General features: G+C 41.9%; 1 protein-coding gene across 2 annotated transcripts in view; it reads left to right on the top strand.

Annotated features, from left to right (window-relative positions):
* LOC111668435 (zinc finger E-box-binding homeobox 1-like) overlaps positions 1–22,985 on the top strand; it is a 64,364-nt gene extending 41,379 nt beyond the window's left edge. For both annotated transcript variants that reach the window (XM_023424499.2, XM_087178831.1), the window contains exons 2-8: positions 2,423–2,602; positions 12,234–12,386; positions 12,915–13,117; positions 13,546–13,672; positions 14,442–16,258; positions 17,601–17,778; positions 19,064–22,985. In XM_023424499.2, coding sequence (XP_023280267.1) covers positions 2,423–2,602; positions 12,234–12,386; positions 12,915–13,117; positions 13,546–13,672; positions 14,442–16,258; positions 17,601–17,778; positions 19,064–19,989 — 3,584 coding nt within the window. In that variant the 3' untranslated portion in view covers positions 19,990–22,985. The remainder of the gene's footprint in view (positions 1–2,422; positions 2,603–12,233; positions 12,387–12,914; positions 13,118–13,545; positions 13,673–14,441; positions 16,259–17,600; positions 17,779–19,063) is intronic.
* The last annotated feature ends 1,466 nt before the right edge of the window (positions 22,986–24,451 follow it).

Raw genomic sequence — 24,451 nt, 5'->3', positions numbered from 1 at the left:
TTGTCTAAGTAAATAAATGTGAATATTTGCTGGATTTCTTGTCTTCTACTGAAAATCTTTGGATTTTAGACACCAGGTTGGACAAAACAAGGTCGGATGGACATTTATCAATTAATAATTAAAGATAATCATTAGTTCCAGCATCAGTTAACTGAGATAAACAACAATTCTTTCACAGTAGACACATGTAGGATATGATTTTGTGGAAATATTGCTGTACTGAGCTGGAAAATGAGCCGTGGTCTTTAACACACACACACATCCAAGGATTGAAAACATCAACCAGTAAAAGCTGTAAATCACATTTTTATTCATCTGACACAAAATGAAACGACAAAATAGAACTGCTGCATGTATAAACCGCATACTCCTCTCTTTTGCTCCACTCCATGACTCGCCCAGCCTCTTACATCGATCCAGACGTGCATCGATCCAACCCCCACCCTCCCCCACCCACATGCACACTCACACACAGACACACACAAATTTTTGCATTCTGAGCTCCAGTCATCTGTCTGGAGCAGTGACAAAGTCGTCTGCAGATAGCACCACCTCTCCTCTAAGCGTGTGTGTGTGTGTGTGTTTGTAGAAGCAGTTTGTGCGCAGGGTGTGTCACAGATGTAGGTGGGTTACAGAAGGTGCAGAAGGTGTGCGTCATCTGGTCTGCAGCATGTGCACGCAAGGGTGTGTCAGTGGTTAACGGCGCTACCTGAAATAGCTTCCCATTTCATGCAGAGGTGCAGAACTACACACATGCCGAGCTTGTTCTGTGGTTTGAGACCTGTGTGTGTGTGTGTGTGTGTGTGTGTGTGTGTGTGTGTGTGTGTGTGTGTGTACACCTGTCACCTATAAACAATCGGCCTGGGCTTTCCTCCTCATTAGGCATCTTCAGCATCTTCGCCAAGATCTACAGCTTCCCTGCAGAGAGCATACACACACACACACACACACACTTTTGTTCACTCACATACATATATACATTTATGCTCACATACAGTCCTAAGAACACACATGCTGACAGTGAAAAGGCAATTATACTACCTACAGCATAGCACTCATCATCACTTAAATCCCCATACACCCTCACGTCTGCAACACCTACAACTTTTCTGCTAAACACACACACACAAACACAAACACTCGTCCTCTAAATTCATTCACACCAGTCCAGTTGATCCATATTTCACCCTGAGCCTCCATTAAGCAGCAGTACCCCACAGACAAACTCAGTGACTGCAGCACAGTGTAAAATAGATTTGCTCTCCCAGGCTGATAAACAGGTGATTATTTTTCCCCGTGGCTGTGGTTTCTCCTTTTTTATGTCTTCTCTGTGTAAAATGAAGAGAGGGAAAATTGTGTGTACCTCAAGTCAGAGACTGATTGAGGTGATGTGAGGAAGACTATCCTCTGCACAGTTTTGGAGCAGTGATGATAGCAGTGGATCTGGATTGGGAGGTGGATGGAGTTAACATCAGTTTGGTAGTTAACTGAGTTTTGAGAGTTGTCAGGATGAGAGAACATGCAATTTCATATTGAAATATTACACTGGAGGAACGTTTCCTGTGAGTTTACTACACAACATTTCTCTCCTCTGAAAAGCTGAAAAGCTCTTTTGAACTAGAACTATCAGCTTTCATTTTATGTTTTTATCCTTCGTTTTTTGGAAGAATTGCAGTTTCCTTTCTCTTCCTTACTAGTTATATTGATTTATCTTCAATATGAAAATACAGGAGATCCAACATTAGCAGGTACACTGTATTTTTCACTGGCCCATAGTCCTCGTCCTGTTGGTTAGCAGTGATATGTATATGCTTGGAGCACAGGTGCCGGGGCCACCTGTGCTCCATCTTGAGGAAATTACCATAAACTGACAGGAACATTATGTCTGCCATATTTCACCCATTTTTACAATAAATTTGCAGTAGATGATTTAAGGTTTGCATGACCTGTGTTGTATTTTAGCAAAAGAATTTCCTCAACATATTTTTCCACTTGGCTTCAGTTTGGAGAGGAAGATCACACATACCTTTTTTTTTTTTTTTAAATTGAAGCTCACACAAACTAGCAACATAACCTGTCAATAAAGTATGATTCTACACTGTTGTGCAGTTTAGGGTTAAGGCTTCTCATTCCAGAGGTGCTGTCTACACTAGAAAGAACAGTGAGAGAGAACAGTGAGGACTCGCTCCTACAGAGGGACATAGCAAACCCTTTTCCTTCCATGTAGACAGATGCTGGTCACTCTGATGTCATTTTTGGCAATCAGCAATTCCATTTAAAGCCCTCTTCTCTGCCTCCCAGGTGTAAATTACAGCAGCAGGGTGCTCCTCAGCCCTGGGTGTCTGAACACATGTGCTAAAAGTTGTACTTGCTAAAATCTTGGTACACATTAGATCAACATTTCTTTTTCTCTTCACTGCAGTGACAAACTTCAACAATGGCTTGGAGGCCAGTTCAGACTCTGACGATGAGGACAAGCTACACATTGTGGAGGAGGACAGCCTGCAGGAGCCTGAGGTCGCTGACGCTGATGGGACCACGCCGCAGGACAGCCACGACGCCGCCACGACAGTATTACCCCACAACGGCTCCTGGAACGGAGGTGAGATGCCACCACAGAAACACGATCATATCAGTGTCAGTGTGTAGGTTTTCATTCAAGCCAGGATCTGTGCAAAAGTAAATGTAGGTCAGCCATTCCCTGACTTCAGACTGGTCCTTTAACACTGAGCTTCTTATTGTCTGTTCTTCCTGGGAGTCTTTGCTGAGCATGTTTGCTCTTTCTCAGCAGTGCCCTCTTTCAGGTCCACACAGTAACACACACATTCCTAACTGGGAGCTTCCCAGTGCACCCACACAAGCTGTCTCCTCACAGCTCTGCTTCAGACAGGGAGATAAGTTAAACTTTTACCCAGCTGCACCTTGCACCTAATAGTTGAGGGAAGTTAGAGTGTGATCCACTTTAATTGCACAGATTTTTTTTTCCTGCTTTTGGGACATTCAGGCCAATAATCAGACAGCGATAGCCAATAATTTGTACTTAAATGTCCACATGTTCAGCATTATTCATCTCTGTCATGGCTGTAAGTAAATCTTACAAGGTACATTAATATTGGAAAGAGTGAGCCGTGTGTGTGTGTGTGTGTGTGTGTACATCTTTATATGGTCATGTGTTGGCTCCTCTGTTTCAGGAGATACATTAGAACAGGTGGTGAGACTAATTATCCATGCAACTGTTATCAAGTGCAACCAGACCAGGACAGAAGCAGACTTATGTTCACTGTGTTGGCTGAGGGTTATTGTGCAACAGTCCTACACAAACTAAAGCACATACACAGGGCATTTTTTAAATAACGTGACAGCAAGATGCCCCGGGATAAAAACACATAGACTAAGCTTTCTGCTGCCAGTGTTGTTGTGTAGAAGAGCTGGAGTCAGCTGAACACGATCACAGCTCAGTTTGTCATGCTGAGGGGTTTGTCTGTGTAATCTCCAGCTCTCACATCCAACAGACCTGGATAAACCCCATATATTCCCTGAAAGACCACCACTCCATTTAATAATGCAGTTCTCTGCCGCGGGTCAGTTCTTCATAGGCAGCTTGTGCTGCGCCGTGTTTGTGAAAATCCCTGTCAGTACCAGTCATATGACAGGCACCCCCATCTCCTCAGCTCAGTCAGACACTCCAAGATTAATCTCACTTCATTTTTAATTTTTTTTTTAAACAGTAAAGTAACAAAACACTTTACTGTGTCAACTGTCTGTGTGAAAGTTTAGTTCAACCTCTTTTCTCCTGTTTATTGTTTGGTATGAGAGTTATACAAGCGACCCTTTACATTTACAGCTCTGCTTCACAGCATCCAACACAATACAAAGACAAGAGATGTTCAGATGATATTACTGAGTCAAAGCTCAGATGAAAGCGACGACTTGTGAAGTGAAAAATCAGAGTGAAACTTCAATCCAGTCAGAGATTTAAAGCAACGAAGTGAAGCTCATAGAAAGGAAAAGAAAAACATGACAGTTTTTGCCCGTCAATCCAAAACTATGGTCCTAGATCGCACTGTTTAATTGCAGAATTCAGACAGAAACATTATTAATCGCTGTTATGACCCATACTTACAAACACAACCTATTGGAATACACCATGAAATTATGCAGAATGTACCGGCTGACGAAGGTTCGGTGCAGACATGCTTTTTTTTCTAGTTCACATCTTTGCCCCAGGACTCATCAGGTATTCGTCATCACACAAACTGACATGCTCCAAAACTGAGATTGACACAGATTGCAAGATTTTCTTCGATGGCTCACAGCCTGATCTGCAATGTCACTGTTTTCACACAGCTTATAGGGGTTGTATTCTTTACTGTTGGTAATTCGGTGCTCAGTGTGTAACTATAAGGTTGTTTGTCTGTGTGTATCTACCTGCTCTCTTCTTTGATCAGATTAGTTCCACCCTCCTCTCAGCCTCAGTGAACGCCCACTTGCCTGCAGAGCAAGATGTTCTGCTGCCCTCTCTCCTCTGTGTACATCACCACATCCTAAAGGCTAATCAAACTACAACACGCACACGCACATTATCTACATCTGAACTGAGATCTCCCCCTCTCCATCTCTCTCTGATAAAACACAGTGATGAGCTTCAGCATCATTTCAAGTCATCTCTGTCCTCAGACTGCTTAAACTCTCAGGTCCACATGTTCACCTCTATATTTATTGACATTATGAAGTAATTTGTGCATCAATTTAAATATTAATGGAGAGAAAAACAAACTCGTACCTTCTTCTAAAATGTGTTCTATCATGAAAATGCATTGCAATATATTTCTATTTCTATTGTTGTATTTCTTGTTATTTATTACCAGATGAATATATTTGGATGTGTGATAAACACTAAGTTTATTATTTAGGTTTATAAACAGAGCATTAGAGAGGGATCAGGAAATAAGTACTACGTTCCTCCTGCTCCTTTTTGTTCATGTGGTATTTGTTGGTTTATTTACAGAGAATTTGTTACTTAAATTAAAATCGATAGGTTATTATTGTTTGCTTTTTTCATGTTTTCTTTTTTTTTTCCATGTATCTCCTCCCTTGAGAAGCTGTTAGAAGAGATTATTTGGCATATGTTGTTTAAAAAATTACTTAAATGAATAATCAGTTATCAAAGTTGTTGCCAAGTCTTTTCAGTCAGTTATTCATTTGATCTCTACATCTGAGAAATCTTTTCCACGTCTGTGCTCTGTGAAGACAGGTGTGTTGACAGAGATATTAGTGAAATAATGTTGTAATGAGCTCCCTCATTAGCACTGCTGGGATTGTGTGTGACTGTGTGGAGCTGAGTCAGCTGAACTGCTTCATGCCTGTGAGTGCAGACAGGTTTTATTTTCACTGCATGTCCACTCGTAGATTAATACATAGCAGGTTTGATCATGCAGGAAGCGTCACGTCTGTTTTATTAAGCACAGTTAGACCTCATGTTGATTATCAATCAGTGTCCTGCTGTCCATCCTCCTCTTCTTCCCATTTATAGTTTCAGAAGTTTCAGCAGCCACAGGAAGTGCAGACAGACACAGATGTTTTGGAGGCTTCGTGTCTTTTTGCTTTTTAAATTGGTTTTCACTTCCAGACAGCCTGCAAAAAAAGCTCTCTGTAAAACTCTTACGTTTAAACCTCCACATACCCCCCGGTAAGCAAGTTTGCAGGATTAGCTCCTTGCGCATCCGAGGACACTTTGAAAAACATGACACACCTTAGCATACAAACCAAACTGCAAAAGAGCCACAAGATTTAATAAGCAGCAGCAGAACCAAGTCTGCATTCAACAGCAGAGGTTGATTGGCTTGTGTTTACACCGCTTCTCAATGCCCTTTTAATCCTCGATTCCCCGCAAACAGCTCAGCCCACGCAAGCATCTGCCTTCATCTCAACAGCAGTTAGTTACAGCCAAGCAGGAAATACTAAAACCATGGAGACGGCGAGAATGTGACACTCAGAGATATTGCTCTCAAGGCTTGTTTCATTGTTGCTGAATAAAGCCTTACATGGTGTGAGCAGTGCTCATGAGTGCTGCTCGCTCTCTTTCACTTTGTTTTCCTCCCTCTCTCAGCTCGATCTTTTCTCTGCTGTTTCTCTACACTGATCCCTTTTCATCTCTCTATTCTCCTACCTCACTTTCTTCTCGCCTTTTATTTTGCATTTGTTTCCCCTCTCTTTTCCTCTGTTCTTCTCCTGCCAGATTTCCAACGTCAGATATTATGTGAAAGCCTCTCCTCAGTGTTTGAAGTGATAGGTGGTGCTCTGCTCGCTTTGGATATTATTAGCTGTTAATTATCCACAAAAGCTTTGCTGAGCTTGTTGTTGTTCAGTAAACCTCAATATTAGCATTGCTTATTTGACTTTTTTTGGACAAACTAACTTCTTTAACTTTTGGAGGCCTCATCCTGCCAATGCTGTGGCAGGTCACACAGTGTGTACAGCCGCGGCTATTAGAGCATGTCAGGACAACCTGTATTAGAAAATGCAGAAGATACCATATGTCTGATGTGATTTATCTTTCCAGCTGTAAAATGTCCAGCTCAGTACATATCCTAGTCAAAGTTTTTAGACTATTGAATTTATCTGTATCAGAAGTGTTTGTTTACGGTTATGTGTTTATTTTTAAAAAAGAATGTTGGCTGAAATATTTCATATTTATTGTTTAGGTTCGGTCACTAATACCCAGTATTAGGAAGGATCTAATTGGTTTTCCGTATGTGTTTTGCTTTTTTATAGCACTTTGCAGACTCTTCAGATGGTGACTATACAAATGATTGTATTATAATTATTGTTACTATTAGGTTCCTGTTTGTTTATGGACCTCTGCTCTAATTAGCAAGTTTATCCGTCATCCATCTGCTCATTGGACACTGACCAGTTATAAATTACTTTGCCATTACTGCCAGAGCTGGTGCATGGGATTTGATAAGGAAGCAGTTCTTTGTTGATGCCGTGTGCACCTTTTACTGATTATTGACATTGTTAGTTAGTTGTGAGTCTGTAGTAAAATATGCACTATAGCAGAGAAAAATTGTATATTTATAATCTGAATGCAGTTTTTGACCCTTGACCTTTACTATCAGGCACTTTTCATGGTAATAATGTAGGACAATAAACTTGTGTGTGCACTTTTCCAATACATAAGAGCAGTTAAATACATAAAGTGTCAATATAATTACTATCAGCAGTAGTATCCATATATACAGATCAACATATTTCTGGAAAGATACAGAATTTTCAAAAGGTGTTGTCTGGAAGAGGGAGCTGTGTGCAAATCAGTTTTTTGGGGCATTTCAGGAACTGAGTCTCGGCACAGGTATGTAACATAACATATTTGACTTGAGTCATGTGTCGTGACATTACCTGTTTTTCACCTGCACCTGGAGCAGAAACCAGCCTGTTCACTCCTTTAGAAAAACATTAACAAACCAGGAAGGAGAAACGTTTCTCATGTGTGTGGATGAACTCTGACTGTGTGTTGGTGGGGGGGGGGGTGGGGGGGTGGGGGGGGTAGTCGTGGAAAAGTCATGAAATGTTGCAGCGCTGTGGAGCCACTGTGGGAACCCTTCAAAGACTCTGCGTGATATTTTTGGAATTGTCTAACTTTCACTCCTTTCTTTCTTCACCGTCTGAGGCGAGAGGAGAGAGCAGGGAGAGCAGCTGGTGTTGAATTAGTCCTCTAGTGAGAGAGATTAAAGTCTGCTACTCCCCCTGCAGTCTGGGCCGCACTGCAGCTCCAATCCATCCTGCCTTATAAATTCACCACGGACTCACAGTGACAGGTTCTGGCAAGGTATAGGAGTGCAGTGTGTGCAGTGTGTGCAGTGTGTGCAGTGTGTGTGTGTGTGTGTGTGTGTGTGTGTGTGTACTTGTGACTAACTCTGCCAAGTGTATTTGTCTGCGCAAACGTATCCCGTTAAGAGTGTGTGTGAGTGTGTGTGTGTGTGTGTGTGTGTGTGTGTGTGTCACATGATTTCCTGTTTTCATTCCAGTCTGATATCCCACATGTGTGTGTTGCTGGGTCCTGGTCGTCATTACTGTGCTGCTTTTTTGTGAGGCATTAAGTGTAATTGTAGAGTTTGGTGGGAAAATATGCAGAGAGGTGTATCAGAGGAGGGGGAGGAGGGTCAGGATAAGGAGTGATGGAGGAAAATAAAGCAAGCGACTGAAGGAGGGAGGGGGAGGGGGCAGAAACAAAGAGGCATGAGATGAAGGTGCAGAGGCAGATGGAGGTAACAAGAGGTGTGTGTGTGTGGTGAGGAGTGAAGTGATATAGACAAACAGGGATGGTGACAGAGAAAGTGTGAAATACTGATGGAGGGAGGAGGAGACAAGTAAAAGAATGGAGGATGAGTTTGAGAGATTGAGGGAAGAGAGAAAGTGATTCACACTGAGCTGGGCTAATTTGAAAACACTTGTGAAAACGATTGTGTTCAGTTTGTTTTTGTAAAGATCTCCATCCACAGTGATACACCTAAACAACAGGAACACAGCTACATTTCTTTAGCTTCTTCTTCTCTTTCTTTTCTGGTTACTCTGTTGAGTTTCAGCTGGTTAAAGTTGGTCTGTCCGCTCCTGCTCTCCATTATCGCTGACTGTGTACTGTGTTTTAAAACTGACATTTTAGTTGTTTTTATTTCAGGTTTTATCAGCGTTTTTGTGGAGGCACTCCACCCAGCCTGAAACAAAGAACACTCACGAAACACTTCTGAAATGTAATATTAGGTTTATTAAGCTTTAGGAAAATGAGCAGTAGCACTACATCAGGGGATTTTTTTTTTTACACTCAGAAACCAAATCCTGCAAGGTTTGGATGGTCCAGGTGGGCGGGGTTTGGGGCATGGCTAAGACAGTGAGTGCTTCGTTGTGACATCACAAAGTTCCAGAAGTTCTGACGGCTGGTTTTAAGGCTCAGTTTCTGAATACAGGCTGTGTGCATTTCTCTGTGGACTGAGCGCTTTGATTGTAAAGCAGGTCTAAGTTCTATATGTGTGAAAGTATCAAAGAACACAAGGACATCTACCTTTATACGATGAGGCACCTATAAACTGCCATCTAGTAACTACATTAATAACAATGAGATGCTTCAGGATCGACGTGCTTCAGCGCAGCAGGCGATTGATCACATCATACGTTTCGCGGAGCAGTAATAAATCAGCGGCAATGGCATGAAGAAGGAAAACCTCTGCATTTTCATATTTTTCAGTTTTTGTCATCAGGTGAACGAGCAGACAACAATAATTTGATTTGTATGACACATAAGCTACCTGTTGTGTATCGGTTCTTGCGCTGTTGAACTGTGATGTCATTCAAATCACTGTGTTATGATCGGAGCGTCTGAAAGATCCATAAAAAAAATACAGCCCGACGGCAGCACCTGTATGGCGAAGTCAGCTGCACTGGCATTTAAAGTGAGAGATCACAGAGAGGGTTAGAGGTGAATGAATGTTGTGTTCTTAACTTTACTGCCATCAAGCACCCGACTAGCCTGATGTCATCATTTAACAAAAGCTCAGATTTCCTCATCCCTTCAAAAAGCATGAGGCCGGGGGTTTCAGATTCAGCCACAGATTTTCCCTACTTCATGCTGTTTTTGTGAAGCTCAGTTTTTAGGTGTCAAAAACACCAGCAGACCAAAAAAGAGAGAAAAAGGAAGGAAAGGGAGTGAGACAGAATTAGATATAGACGAAGAGAGTAGGGGTAGAGAAAGGTGGAAAAAGTGTAAGAAGAAAGAGGGATGAGTAAAGAGGTGGAGAAATAAGTATGAAAGCTGGATGAGTGTGTCTCTGAGGGGAAAGAGATATTTGGAAAGCTTTTGGATGAGATCATGGGAAGCTGAGATCTGTGCGTTTAAAATGAGGCTTAACAGGGCCCTCTTCTTCATGAAGACACACACACACAGACTCCTCCCTGCTTTTTATGACTGGTTCTGTGATTACAGATCCTGCAGACTAACACACAAACACTCAGCCACAGCTGCACCTGTCCCTGACATGGCTCAGCAGGAAGAGGCGTGGCCTTTGGCACCGGTCCCTGCCAGCATTTAAAATGCTTGATCTCCATGGAAACACTGGTCACAGTTTTACCTCAGTGCTTGTTCTTATCAGTGTTTCTACACTGAAAGTGAAGTAACTTCTTTGCGCTAGTTTCTTCACTGATGTTACAGAGATTATTATGTGACACAACAGATCTGAACAAGGAGAGAGAGAGAGAGAGAGAGAGAGAGAGAGAGAGAGAGAGAGCGAGCGCATAAAAATAGGATAAGGAGCAAAACAAAAAGCTGTGAGACATTATAAACCATGTAACAGCCTCAGCACTCACCTGACTCAGGTTATCTCACATTGGTCTTAAGACTTCACATTCTTAACTTACGGTCTGTTGCATTATGGGAAATGTAGGATCCATTTTTTTGGAGCTTGATCCGTATTAGAGAGAAGACATCTCAGCCTCTGCTGCTTCAATTTAGACCATTCTCTTGTAAGTGCCCCAACTTTATTGAAGTACTGAATCACTAGAGGGCCTCTTTTATACGGACATTGACCTTTTATAGACTTTCTCCACTTTGTGCATCTAAATAATTATAACAGAGTTGAGCCTTCCTATTACATTGCAATCCTAAAGTGATCTTGGACAGATATAAAATTAAAGGCAGCTTGAGACTTCATCATAGTCTTGACTTACACGACACAAACTTGCAGCTAATTTTCAAAACATGGGCTGTGATAGGTTGACATTTTATATATTTTGTATCAGTGGCTTTGACCATTTTTTCCAGTATTTATTTGTAACAGTGATTTAATGTGTGTCATTGTAATTCTTCATATGGTCAAACAAACACATGGTTGTGTAAAGTGTAAATGCACCAGAGATCAGAAGCCATTGTAATTTCATGACAGATGATAGCTGCAACTTCTAGTATGGTCATACTTGTTTATATCTTCTATTCTAAATGCATAAAGTGTAAAATATCGAGCCTGTGCTGGGTAATTTTGTGTCCTGTCTGTATTGCTACACGCCTCATACCTGAGGTTAATTTGAGCAGAGGAGTGTGTTTGGTTTTAATGAGAGGAAGTGTTGGATAGAGGACAGACTGTGTCAGTGTTGTACCGTTACATCCCTGGGCCACTTTCCTGTGAAGAGCCACATTCAAATCAAATCAAGCTCACTGGATTGATTATTGTTGGTAAAGCTCAGTTTGGTTACAGGGAAACACTGCCTGTCGCTTTCACAGCAAACCAGCTGTTCCAAGTGAACTCACACATCATCAACAGACTTTCACAGGGCCGTTCAGCTGCTGCTGCTGTTGTTGTATCAGATGAGCTGGATGTAACTGTACAGAAAGGTTATAAACTAAGGATGGTTTTATTCCTGAAGTGCTTCTTGGGAAAAACACATCACAGTATCAGCTGAGCTCAGTGCTGGTTCATATCTTAAGTAGTGAGGACTGGCCTCCAGCACCACATGGCAATTTTGGTGTTTTTCTTTAAACTTCAGCCTGCTGAGTAATTCTGCACTTGAAAACATCAGTGGAACAAGCTCTTAACTCAAGTGGAATATTTTGTTGTGTGATTTTGTTGTGTGTTTTATACAAATGAGCTCTTGAGGAATCATAGAAGCTGAATCACTGATGTGCTTTTACTTCTTGTTCCTTTCATCTTATTGGATTTTCCTCTGTTTACTCCACTGTTCCTCTTGATTTTTGTCTTCAGGAAACAGGATGATATTAAACTGAACTGAACTTTCAGAACGTCACCCCGAGGGGTAGGGGAAGATTTGCAGATTCTGAGGAGCTGTCAGCTATAAAACCTTTAAGGAAATTTGTCAGAGCCATTTGTTTTATGCTAGAAACCTCCAAACTTGTTTCTCTCACTTTTTTGGAAAATGTGACTTAATAATTTATAAACTGGTGATAGATGGGTGGTTCAAGAGGAGCATGCTCATCACAAGGGTTCATTAACAAGCCCTGTGCTGCTCTCTAGTGGTGATGCTGCAGAACAGATTAATTTCAATTTTCTGTGTATGTCAAAATCTGACGGTGGAGGTTTGATACATCCAAAGAAAGTAATACCAAATGATCGACAGTATCAGAAGAATAAACCTGTGCTGTCTCTTAAAAGACAGATTCAACTCCACATACCTCCACTCTCCAGCTGCTAAAACGATCCTAAACTTTGGACATGTGTGTGTGTTTTTAGTGAAGGAGGAGTGTGTGTCAGATGAGGAAGATGAGGCCGTGAAGGATGCTCTAGTGGAAGAGATTCTCCAGCAGGGAGACACAGCCATCATCTATCCTGAAGCCCCAGAGGACGAGCAGAGTCCAGTGGAGACAGGAGGCGCTGATGAGAACGGTAACACCGAAACACAATCACACAACCGCTGCTTAAAGCTTACGTTGGTAATGGCATCAGGAATGTATTTTTAACTGAATGCCCACTCCTTTTAATATGAAAACATAACCGTCATATCAGGTTTGATTCAGATTGTGGTTGTACATTTGCTTTGTTGTACAAATTGCATTATTTATCCACATTATATGACAAGTAAAAACCAAAGGAGAAGGTTTGGATTGAGCTTTTTGTCTAGAGAAAACTGGACTCACTGAAATCACTGTTAGCATGTTAGCGAGTATTGGAAACAATAAAAGAGACTGAACATGCTCACTTGAAACTAGCATTCTGAAGTATAAGGAAAAGACATTTGGTCCATCTGTAAAAAGCAAAATAAGTAAAGCAGCTGTGATCGTATATGATTCCCAAAAAGGTTTAAAGTGCTAACAATTGATGCAACGACTCAGGGCCTTACACACAGTGCACAGAGGCTGTATGCACGTGAAGGTTGGAGGACTTAAACCATCACCCTGCATGTACCTGTTCCAGGCACACCGGATTCCTTCTCCCAGTTGCACACTTGCCCCTACTGCTCCCGGGGCTACAAACGCAACGCCTCGCTGAAGGAGCACATCAAGTATCGCCACGAGACCAGCGAGGACAACTACAGCTGCTCACACTGCAGCTATACCTTCACCTACCGCTCGCAGCTTGAGAGGCACATGAGCCACCACAGGGGCACCAGGGAGCAGGTAACATCAGAGCGTGAAGGTGTCAACTCTGTTAAAGTGCAGGGCACGGGTGTGTGGTCAATGCAAAAGTGAAACCACAGAGCGGGTTGGTTCTTAAAAAGTCTAAAGTAATCAAAGTATTAGCTAGATTTAAGGCCCAAATGTCTCAGTAACTTATTAGAAGGCTTGTATTCTGCATGTGCACTATGTACATGTTTTATTTATCTTAAATATCGTGTTTCTGCAGAGTGAATTTTCCTAATAATAACTTTAATCAATCTGAATTATCCTGATTTACCCCCCCCCCCCCGAATACTGAACAGCTCATGCTAACAATAGAAAAATAGAAGTTTCCCATTTATTTCCATCATAGCAACTCATCTGGACACATCTGTTGTTGTTGTTGTAGTTACTCATCACTTATCTCTGTTTCTCTTTTTCTGTCTCAGGTTCACGTTTCCCAGTCGACAGGAGGATCAGGAGGAACAGGTGGAACGCGCAAGTTCAAGTGCACGGAGTGTTCCAAGGCCTTCAAATACAAGCACCACCTGAAGGAGCACCTGCGCATTCACAGTGGTGAGCTGTTGTCACAGCAACTGACACACGCACGCGCACACACACACACACACACACACACACACACACACACACACACAATCCCCAGCCTGGCACAATCTAAGCTGCTGTTCAAATCTCCAGGCCGCTCACGTCTTGTTTTGGTGACAGTCATTTATGAGCTGGAATCATTGTATTTGTGGTTGATCAGAGTTTGTATCAGATCTACACACTCAGCTACAGTTTGTGGTAGCTCTGTAAGTTTGGATATGGATATTAAAGAGGGCTGTGTTACATTAGGTACATTTGGCCTTTTGTTTCATTTGTGTAATTCAGAAATTGTGCATGCAAACACAAATGTTAACAATAAAAAACAGGAAATAAATCTAAAAAAGGTTTCATATATTAGTGCCAATACAATGCCTACATTTTGGTTTTGACCCCAGAATACTACATTAGTTATAAGACATTGAACTATCTGATGAAAGATTAATTAACTAAGATTCACATTCGACCACACTGTCAATGCCAGCTGTTCCAACTTCACTGTCATACTTGTTGCTTTTTCAGTATTCGGTGCTACAAACACATTTTGGTCAGTCCCAAATACATGTTTAGATTAGATACTCAGTTCAACCAAAGACTTAACCTAACAATGACAAAACAGTGGCATCTCAAAAACTATGAAACATTTATATTTTACATTTAAAACAAAAAAACAACATACTTTAAAATGCACTTGAGCTTCTCTTTTAAAAAGCTTGTGTAATTTCTCTGTGCACTCTTTTAGGTGAGAAACCATACGAATGCTCAAACTGCAAGAAGCGATTCTCCCACTCAGGCTCCTACAGCTCCCACATCAGTAGTAAGAAGTGTGTGGGTGCAGCACCCCCCAACGGCGTCGCCCGGACGCCAATCAAGTCCCCCCCTCCCACCACCCAGACTGCACCTGTTGTAATTGCCCCGGCCCGCATGATTCTGAAAGAGAAGACTGAAAGTAAACCCCTCCAGGAGCAGCTCCCTGTCACCCAGATCAAATCTGAACCTGTGGAATATGAGTGCAAGCCTGTGATGGCAGCACCAGCAACTTCAGCTGGTACCAATGGAGTGGTGAACGGAGGGACTGCTCAGCCAGCTGTGGCTCCAGCTGCAACCCTGCCTCAGGGTGTGGCTATGGTCGTGCCCACAATGGGCCTGATGTCGCCCATCAGCATCAATCTGAATGACTTGCAGAACGTGCTCAAGGTTGCAATGGACGGAAATGTGCTCAGGCAGGTGCTGGGCACAGCCAACGGGGTGGTGACGCAGGGGAAGCAGGGAATTGTAGTCCAGCAGCCACAGCAGCAGATCATCAGCCTGCCGGCCTTCGTGGACCACGACGGCACCACGAAGATCATCATCAACTACAGCATCAGCCCTGCTGCCGCCACCACTGCCACTACCCAGCCTACATCGCTTGTTGTCAAAAACAACCTTCCTGCCCCTCCCGCTGTGACCAGCACTGCTGCAGCCCCTACCCCCAGTAAAACAGATAAAGCCCCAAACCCAGAGGTGGCCGACCTCAGTATCGTCAAGGCAGAGCCAGAATCAGTGCCCGTCACTGACGTGGAGACGGAGGCAGTGGCGGCCACACAGATAGCAAAGGAAACGGTTAAAACTTCAGACACAGCTCAGATGCCAAAAGCCAACACCACCAGTACATGTTTACTATGTGAAGACTGTCCCGACAACCTTGAGGCGTTGCACCTCCTCCAGCATCGTAAAGCAGCCAACGGGGAGGCGGTTGACTCTGCCGCCCTGGACCCCTCATTCGCTGCTTTGCTAAGCGAGGCAGGAGTGACACTGGAGGAGCCGCCTGTGGACGACCTCCTCTCACTCCTCAAGACCTACTTCGCCTCAAATGCCAACCCCAGCGAAGAAGAGCTGTCAAAGATCTCAGAGTCTGTTAGTATTCCAATGGAAGTGGTCAGAAAGTGGTTTGCCAAGATGAACTCTGGGAAAAATTTGGGCAAAAACCGCAGTGACACGACATCCAAAAAGACTGAAACTAGTAATTCCAGCTCAGAGGACACATTGAATCAGAATGGAGAGGAAGAAGAAGACGACGACAACCAGGAAACATTCAACAGAGACTCTTCAGAATCTGGAAGCGCGTCTCCGTCAGACTCCACATCACTAGGCGTCAACACCGGGGACCTTGTCATTGTTAAAAGCGAGCCAGAGGACCCCGAGGCCCCAGACTCCCAGGCAGAGCCCCTGGACCTGTCCCTCCCTAAACATATCGCAGCAGCATCGAAAACCAAAACAACCACGCCTCCCGCCAAGCAGCAGGAGCAGCCTCTGAACCTGACCTGCCTGAGAAAGGAGCAGCTCGATGGTCAAACCATATACGTCACCACGCCTCAAACCGGAAGACCTGTCAACATCGTCACTGCCGCACAGCTGCCAACGTTAGTGGCCATTGCCGGTCAGGGCACGGTGGGCTGTCTCAGAGCCATCAACACCACGACGAAGAGAACCATCCTCATCCCCCAGCTCACCTACACCTACGCCACAACGGCCGGTAATGCCTCCGGAGCGAAGACTGTCGTACTCAACGGCCATAAGGTTTGTAATGTTAAAAACTGTTATAACTTCTAAACAATATTAGGTTGGTGTGTTTGCATTATCAGTTAATCTGTCAATCTTATTTCTTATCAATTCATTATCAAAATTCAGAAATTGTGGGAAATTCCCAGAGCTCAAAGTGACGTCCTCAGTGTCTTAGTCTTAAACATTGTTATATTAAACAGATAAGAGCAGCAAATCCTCACGTATGAGAAGCTGAAACTAGTGAATGTAACTTATTGTTACAGGACAGTACAGTTGTACTAAGCAACATGTTTTCTGAGCAGTCAGGTAGCTCAGGATCTGTATTACTCAGTTATTCAACTGAAATGACGCGAGGTGAAAACTTCCATTTTAGTTTCTATTTTAGTCAATGATGATGTGACCATACACACAAGATACCCATCTATTGCAGAAGAGTGTTTCTAGGCAGAACAGGCCCCTACGATAATACAATAAATGACTTGTGCATTTTAGATGTTTATCTCGAGCTTTTAAACAGAGCATTGTACTACTAATGCAAGAATGAAATATAGATTCAGATACAGATTCCATATACGACTAGAGATGCATCAACTCTAAATCCACCCAAAACAAATAGTTGATTAATCGATGAGTTGATTGAAAGAAAATTAATCCGCAACAATTTCAATAAATCGATTAATTGTTTTTGTTTTTCAAGCAAGTTCATAAATGTGAAGACTTGCTGCTTCTGTGTCATATATGATAGTAAATGAAATGTCTTTGGATGGTTGGTCAGACAGTAATAAAACATAATAAAGTGATTTTTGGCAGATTGATATGAAATTAATCATCTAGGCCTTGAAAAGTATTTTAGGAACAAACTCAAGTTCATGCTTTGCTGCAGTGACTTTCTCTCGACTGATGCAGGTGAGACCATCTGCAACACAACATTACACCAGCAGCAGAGATCTGAGAGTCATTCAGACAAACTTTAATTGCTATAAACCTCCTGAGGGTCTCATCGTGAAAAAATGTTTCTCTGCCTGATTGTGGTCTCTCAGATAACCGATCAGAATACTGCACCACGGCAAACCTCTGCCGTCTCTGTGTGGCTCTTAATGTTCCGATAGAAACCCAAAGTAAACACTTTAAATTACACTCATTGTCATTCAGTCATGTAACCAGGTTTTTATTGGTATGAGCTGAAGGTATCAGTTATAGGGACAGCTCAATCAAAAGAGTAAATTGTCACATTAACATTCACTGTGCAGACCTCTCACACAAACTGGGGATTCAAATTCACTTCCAGGTTATTGCCTCCACTCAACACATGGCGTTAAATGATGTATTCATGTGTAATTTTTCCGTTTGCGAGCAGGAGAAACGTTCGGACAGCAGTTCAGACGCCGTGTCCACAGTGGAGGAGCAGAACGACTCTGATCCAGCCGGGCTGATGAAAAAGCGGCGGCTGGAAAACGGTGTCTACCCCTGTGATCTTTGCTCCAAGGTCTTCCAGAAGGGCAGCTCCCTGCTCAGGCACAAATACGAACACACAGGTATGCCTCCGAACGAGAAGCTCACTATGATTATCGCTAATGCACTAATCTTCGTTTCATTGCTCATTCTCAGTCAAAAGGTGCTTTTAAAGATAATTTAAATAAGTCTGGTTTTATTCACCAGGGGTTCTGTTTTCCTTTTCCCACCGAGTTGCCCAAAGGTAGTCCCAGTGGTCAAGGCTGTGATTTTACATGTGACATCATCTCTCATTAAATGTCTTATGTTTAGTGTGTGTGATTACAACTTTTATGGGACACCTGGCTTGTAAATGTTCCAGCCCAGGAACTGGTGACATCACTATTAACAGACGTGAGACTCCGGAGATGAATTAGCATGATGTTTTCCCTGAAGCTGCAGCTAGCATCATATTGGAATGTGGTTTAATTAATGCACAGTAGTGCACAGGTGTGTGTCCGTTCAGCCATGACATCATCCACACCATCACACACACCTATGTTTATTGGAATGACTCAGTGATTTTTTTTTTTTTTTTTTTTTTTTTTTTTTAAAGGATATTGTTGTTGTTCTCATGTCTTATCTCAAATCATTTCACAAATCCCTGACCCCATGAAAAAAAGATCCCTACCTGGTATGTGACACTCAGCCCCAAGCGCTTTGGTTCCCACTAAAGACATTTTTCAGTCAATCCATTCAATATATAGTTTCAGAGGCCAAGTAACTTTTAATAGTAAAGTCATTTCAATTCATTTTTAATTGTTTTTAAGAGGAACAACAATTTAGCTCTATGACAAAGAGGAATAAGTAGTAATAATTAGTTTGAATTCATTGTTGATTTTGGTCTTTTCATGAGATTTTTTGACAAGAAAAAAGCCTCGCCCCTTTGAAGTAATATTTGCACTACTCTTAAATGTGGTTAATGGGACTTCAAAGGTCCTATACTTTATACTTTTCCAGTGTTTTATTTGAAGTGTGGATCCATTACAAGATATATTTGTAGTTCCAATCACCAAAAACCATCTTAGTTTTACATCTCCTCTCTCAGGCCTCTCTCTGGAGCTCGAGAAACAACAGGTCGGTGAGCCAATCAGAAGAGAGGAGGCTCTGATCCTCTCTAATTGGCTGACTGTTTTCTTAGTAATCAAATAAAAATATAGCAGATTTCAGGTGATCACTCAGAGAAACCAAATCCTGCAATCCACTTGGAAGTACTGGCACTGATGTACACTAATATTATGAAATTTACATATACTCTTTCTACCCAGCGTGAGTGTCGCAGGGAAAAGCCCTGAAAGCTCCTCTGACTCTGTCTTGCTTCATCCGCAGGAAAACGGCCTCACGAGTGCAACGTCTGCAAGAAGGCCTTCAAACACAAACATCACCTGATCGAACACTCGAGGCTGCACTCTGGTGAGAAACCATACCAGTGTGACAAGTGCGGGAAGCGTTTCTCTCACTCCGGCTCGTACTCCCAGCACATGAACCATCGCTACTCCTACTGCAAGAAGGACGGGCCAAACTCAGGCTCCGGGTCAGGGCCGCGCAGGGTTCAGTTGGAGCTCGGCGCTGGGCCCCAATCGGACAGCCGCACCACAACCCCGCCCTCCCAACTGGACTCAGACGAGAGGGAGAGCGAGGAAGAGGACGACGAAGACGACGAGGCCATGTGTATGGACGACATTCGGGTCGTGCAGGTGGACGACGGCGAGTGCGAGATCTACGAGGGTAACTTTGATGACGATGAGGAGGACGGAGAGGAGATGGTGGAGGAAGAGGTAACAGAAGAGGCAATGAGAGAAAAGGTGGAGAAGGAGTTTGCGTGTGATGTGGTGGAGATCGAGCTGGGGGACGATCACATGGGGGACGAAGTGATGGAGGAAAGAACCGAAGACAAGCGAGAAGCAGCAGGTGAGGAGATGGCAGCAGTCGTGGAGACGGAGGAAATGGCAGCAGGTGTGGAGACGGAGGAAATGGCGGCAGTCGTGGAGACGGAGGAAATGGCGGCAGTCGTGGAGACGGAGGAAATGGCGGCAGTCGTAGAGACGGAGGAAATGGCGGCAGTCGTAGAGACAGAGGAAACGGCAGCAGTCGTAGACACGGAGGAAACGGCAGCAGTCGTGGGGACGGAGGAAACGGCAGCAGTCGTAGACACGGAGGAAATGGCGGACTCTGAAGCAAATACGGACAAAAGCATTAGGGAAGAGTCAGACAGCAGCGAACCCACAGAGGAAGTGGAGACAAATGCCAAGTAAAAGAAGGAGAATCCCTTCGGGACAGTTCGAATGTGAAGGTCGTCAAAGTCGAGTTTATTGAGACAAAACCGCATCTCGCCATCAGAAGAAAGTCACGGCAGTTGCCTGATTTTAACGGTCCACTACTGTGTACAAAAACCCAGGTGTGCCTGAACTTGAAAAAAGAAAAAAAAAAACAAAACAGTGACTTTTTTTTCTTGTGAAAATTAAATATCAGTGTTAAAATTGTTTATAGAAGTACAGATTTTAAAGCAAAACTCACCCATCAACTTGTTAGACTTGTTACTGAGACATCCCAGGTTGTTTTTGTTCTGTGTTTATTTGGTCAATGTTACTAATCTTGTTCTTGTTTGAAACATTTTAACCTGTAAAGATGAGAAAGATTTCTATACCTTTTTATTGCCAATGAAGTTTCCTAAATCAGTATTTTATTGAGTTCTACGAACAAAAACCTCTGCACTACAGTATTCCTGGTTTACCTATGGAAACATGCCTCATGCATTGTATGCCCTTCAGTGTTATATATGTACACTAGCTAGCGAGATGTTGTTCGTGTTAGTGTTAGTCTTTGCTAGCTAGCATTACTTTCAGTTTGACTGTTAGCCTTAAGGAAAACAAAGTATTCTTGGGGAGGGTTGTGGGCGGGATGGGGAGTCCGGGATGAGAATGTGGCTTCTGTACGCCATAACCAAATTTGTCCTATCAGGGAAGGTAGAGTCACAACCTCAAAGCCAGCATCAGGCACCTGAGTTTTGCAACCCTGCGCAGCCCAAAAAGGTGGAGTCTCCAGGTGAAGATTCGAAAGCAGACTCCACCCGCCCGGCTTCAGCTGTGGTTCCAAAACACACGCGCCATTTCTTACCAAGCTTCTCCTTATTTTGGCTTTAGTTCTCAGTCAGTGTTTCAGTGTTATTAGCTTATCTATGAAGTCATACTGTACGTGAAGGAACGGGGCCGTTTCCTGCTCCACCCCAATGCCTCCAGCCTTATGCAAGACCTGTGTGCTGTTAAAAGTGCCATTGAACAGTGTTATAATTTCTTCTTCACACATGTAGCCAGTATTATGTCCCTCTGTTACTTAAACAAGACCCATATTGACTAATGTTTGTTCACTTGCACAGAGCAGCAAATTTATGTCACAGTAATTGAAAGATATTTCCTGTGAAATTAATGCAAATATTTTTGAGGCCTTGAACAGTATTTGAACCACATGTGAAAGTTGGGAAACACAGTATTAGGGCTGCAACTAACAATTATTTCTATTATTAGTTAATCTGCCTATTATTTTGAATAACTGATTAATAGTTTTGTTTACAAAATGTGAGAAAATAGTGAAAAATGCACATTGTGATTATCTTCTTTCTGTCCAACAGTCCACAACCCAAACATTCACTTTACCATGATGTAAATCAGAGAGAAGCATCAACTTGGACAAGCAGGAATCAGAGAATGGTCAGTTTTTGTGCAAAGATTACAAAGAAAACTAAATATGACGACTCGACTAATCAACTAATAGTCAATTAGAGGTACCAGTTTTCCAAATCCTCACAAGAACCTGAAAACAGAGAAATAACAAATGATTAAATCAGCTAATTGACTGTTTGATGTAGCTCTACATAGAAGATCTATGTAAATTGAAACTATGGACCTTAAGCCAATCAGTGCATGTTTTAATAGACCTGAATACTGTTATGGACTCATTTAGTTAGTTGAAAGTCCTCGTTGCCCAACAGTAACAAAAAAAAGGTTTAGAAGTAGATAAATGTACGCGGACTGTGTTGGAAAGTAGAAATCAGAAATACAGTCCAGACTGAGCCGAGTGTGGATATTAAATGCCTTGTAACCTTGAGATAATCAGTTTCCCACTGATGGTAAAAGTATTTAGAAATGCAAGTTAATATGTTGGACTTTACGTCACAAGTCTAAGTTTTTAAAATGTTTACAGAAGTGCTTCAAAACAGAAAACTTTCTGTTCATGCATGTTTAAGTATTTGAAGGGAGTTTACTCAGCAGGTTGGCTCAGGAGGAAATGAAACAGACACAAAGCCAAGTTCAGTTTAAAGTGAAATGTAGACTGAAGGATTTGTCAGTAACAGGATCATTTTTGTCAGATGTGCACTTTTTCTTTTTAGCAGAAAAAAAAGAAAGTTGTTGCAAGCTGTCCCGCACTTCAGGTAACAAACGTTAGTGAATGTGGTCTCTGTCCAAATGTTTTCAGTTGGTTTTACCGAACAGTGTTTATAGGATTAGTCTGTTTTTAATTTTTTGTTTTTATGTGTGTCCTCTGTATGTTTGTTTTTTTTTTTTTCAACAATGGCAGTATTAGAACCCTTTTCACAGATTAAAAAAAAATGTACCTGTTTAGTTTTTAGAAGACTTTTTTATATTTATGTGTCTTATTTTTATATTTTCTTTTATGGTTATTTATTACACATTGTAGTGTACATTACTGTAGTTTGAATTGATACAATAATATATTTTAGTATGAAAAATAATCTCAAGACAAACAGAAAAAATCCCAAAATGTGGTTCTGGGAGCTGAAGTTTGTTTTAACAAAAAACACATAAAAAAGATAAAACATGTATTCTGTAAACATGACTTCTGTTTTAAGCTAAAAAAAAAAAAAAAAAAAGAAGAAAAAAGACAGGAATGAATTGAGAAATAGAAACTGTTACATGTGCATCCGCTCTTTGCGTCGTTATGAAGCTACTGAATTCTAAACCTCTGTGATTTTAAAAAGCATGAGTCGTCGCTGTTTTAATGAAGGATCTTGCTATGAAGACATTACTCCTCCCTTTTTATTTCGAAGCCAAATTTAGCTCCTCCCAACACCTTGTTTTCTGTTGTGTGCCAACTCGTTCCATTGTACTGTCGAAGGCTGCATATTGTTTGTCCTCTACACACCCTTTGTAAATCCACTGTCTTTTTGTATTGTTTTTATTTTAGTTTTGCTCCATTTTTATGACTCCCCATCACAATAAAATATAAGACAGCATCTCTGAGTCACTTGTTTTACTTCTCCACTTCCTGCTTTATCAGCCAACTAGCATATACAGTCTGAGGATAAACTGAGGAATTGTTTCAGGTTGTTTTGGTCCAATTTCACACCAAGCTTATCAGTTCAGTTTCATGTCTACTGTGTAGTCTCGGAGGGTTTTACAATGTGGATCATTCAGCGCCCTCTTCTCTCAGACTCTCACACAACATATTCAAACCTCTGCACATCTTGTTCCCTTTATCATGTTGTAAATTGAATTATAAGTAGATAAAACTACAGTCAATCCACACTCACTTATTCATAATGGCCAAGTGAAAACATTAAAATGAATTTGCAAATATTTCATAAAGAAAAATAAATCAAGAACTGAAATCTCATTTACAAAAGAATCCAGGCCATTTGCTGTGGCTCCAATTTGTAATCAGGTTCATCCCATTTGTTTTAATTGTCCTTGAGATGTGTCTAGAACTTGAGTGGTGTCTACCTGTGGCAAATTAAATTGATTGGACATCGTTTAAAAAGGCTCGCACCTGCACAGCATGTCAGGACAAAAACCAAGGCATCAAGTCCAAGGACCTGTCTTTGGAAAATAAAGTGAAAAAAAATAAAACCCTGACCAGGGAAAGATCAGAGCTGGGGGAATAATACTGTTTCTAAAGCTTTGAGTGTTAACACAGAAAGAGTAGCCTTAAAAACTGAACTGGAAGAAGTTTGGAAACACCAGGTCTCTTGGCTTTCTGGACAAACCGGACAAACGAGACCTGAATGATTTGCATCTGCCGCTCACTTTCACCTTTTTATGTTAACCCAACAGATGAAGTCAAAAGTGCAGTCCAATCAAATCAAATAATAAAGACTCATCACTAGGTGGTGCTAGAAGACCACACAACAATCAATACCTAAAAGGACTAAAGCCTGCAGTGTCATGAGATCAGAACTCAGCACTAATTATTCATAAATAATTGAGTCACAATTATTAATGTAAGCCAGTGTCCCCTGAGCTCTGAGGAGAATTCTGAGCTCTATCCAAATATAAATCCATGAAATCTAACCATCACTTTTTTTCTCCTGTGTGCAAATGACAGATTATCTGCATGGCTGATTTCAATATGCAAAGTTATTATGTGTAATTAGAGGGAAAAAGAAATCAATGAAATGATAGTGAGGTGGGGGGTAATAAGGACACAAAGCAGCCAGCCGGCAAAGATGAGCTTGACTTAAATGTTGTCTAACAGCATTTTAAAAAGGTCAAAGAGAACAAAAGATTTACTCTTCTCATCACTTCAGGGAGAACTCATCAAACTGAAAAGTAAGCTGCTTTTTTTATGGGAGGGAAGTGTAATGTCCAGGCACTGAGAACGTCAGCTTGTGTTGCACTTTTACCCGGAGCCAAGTACGACAACTTTGTGAGTGGTTTCTGTGATACTTAACAGAGTCAATGTTCATGATGCACCTGATATTTT

This window comes from Seriola lalandi, unplaced genomic scaffold (genome assembly GCF_002814215.2).
Source record: "Seriola lalandi dorsalis isolate HSWRI2012SDOR001 ecotype SW California unplaced genomic scaffold, Sedor1 jcf7180002054736, whole genome shotgun sequence".
Taxonomy (NCBI): Eukaryota; Metazoa; Chordata; class Actinopteri; order Carangiformes; family Carangidae; genus Seriola; species Seriola lalandi.
Note: the sequence above shows the minus strand (reverse complement) of the source record. Positions and strands in the feature narration are given on the sequence as shown.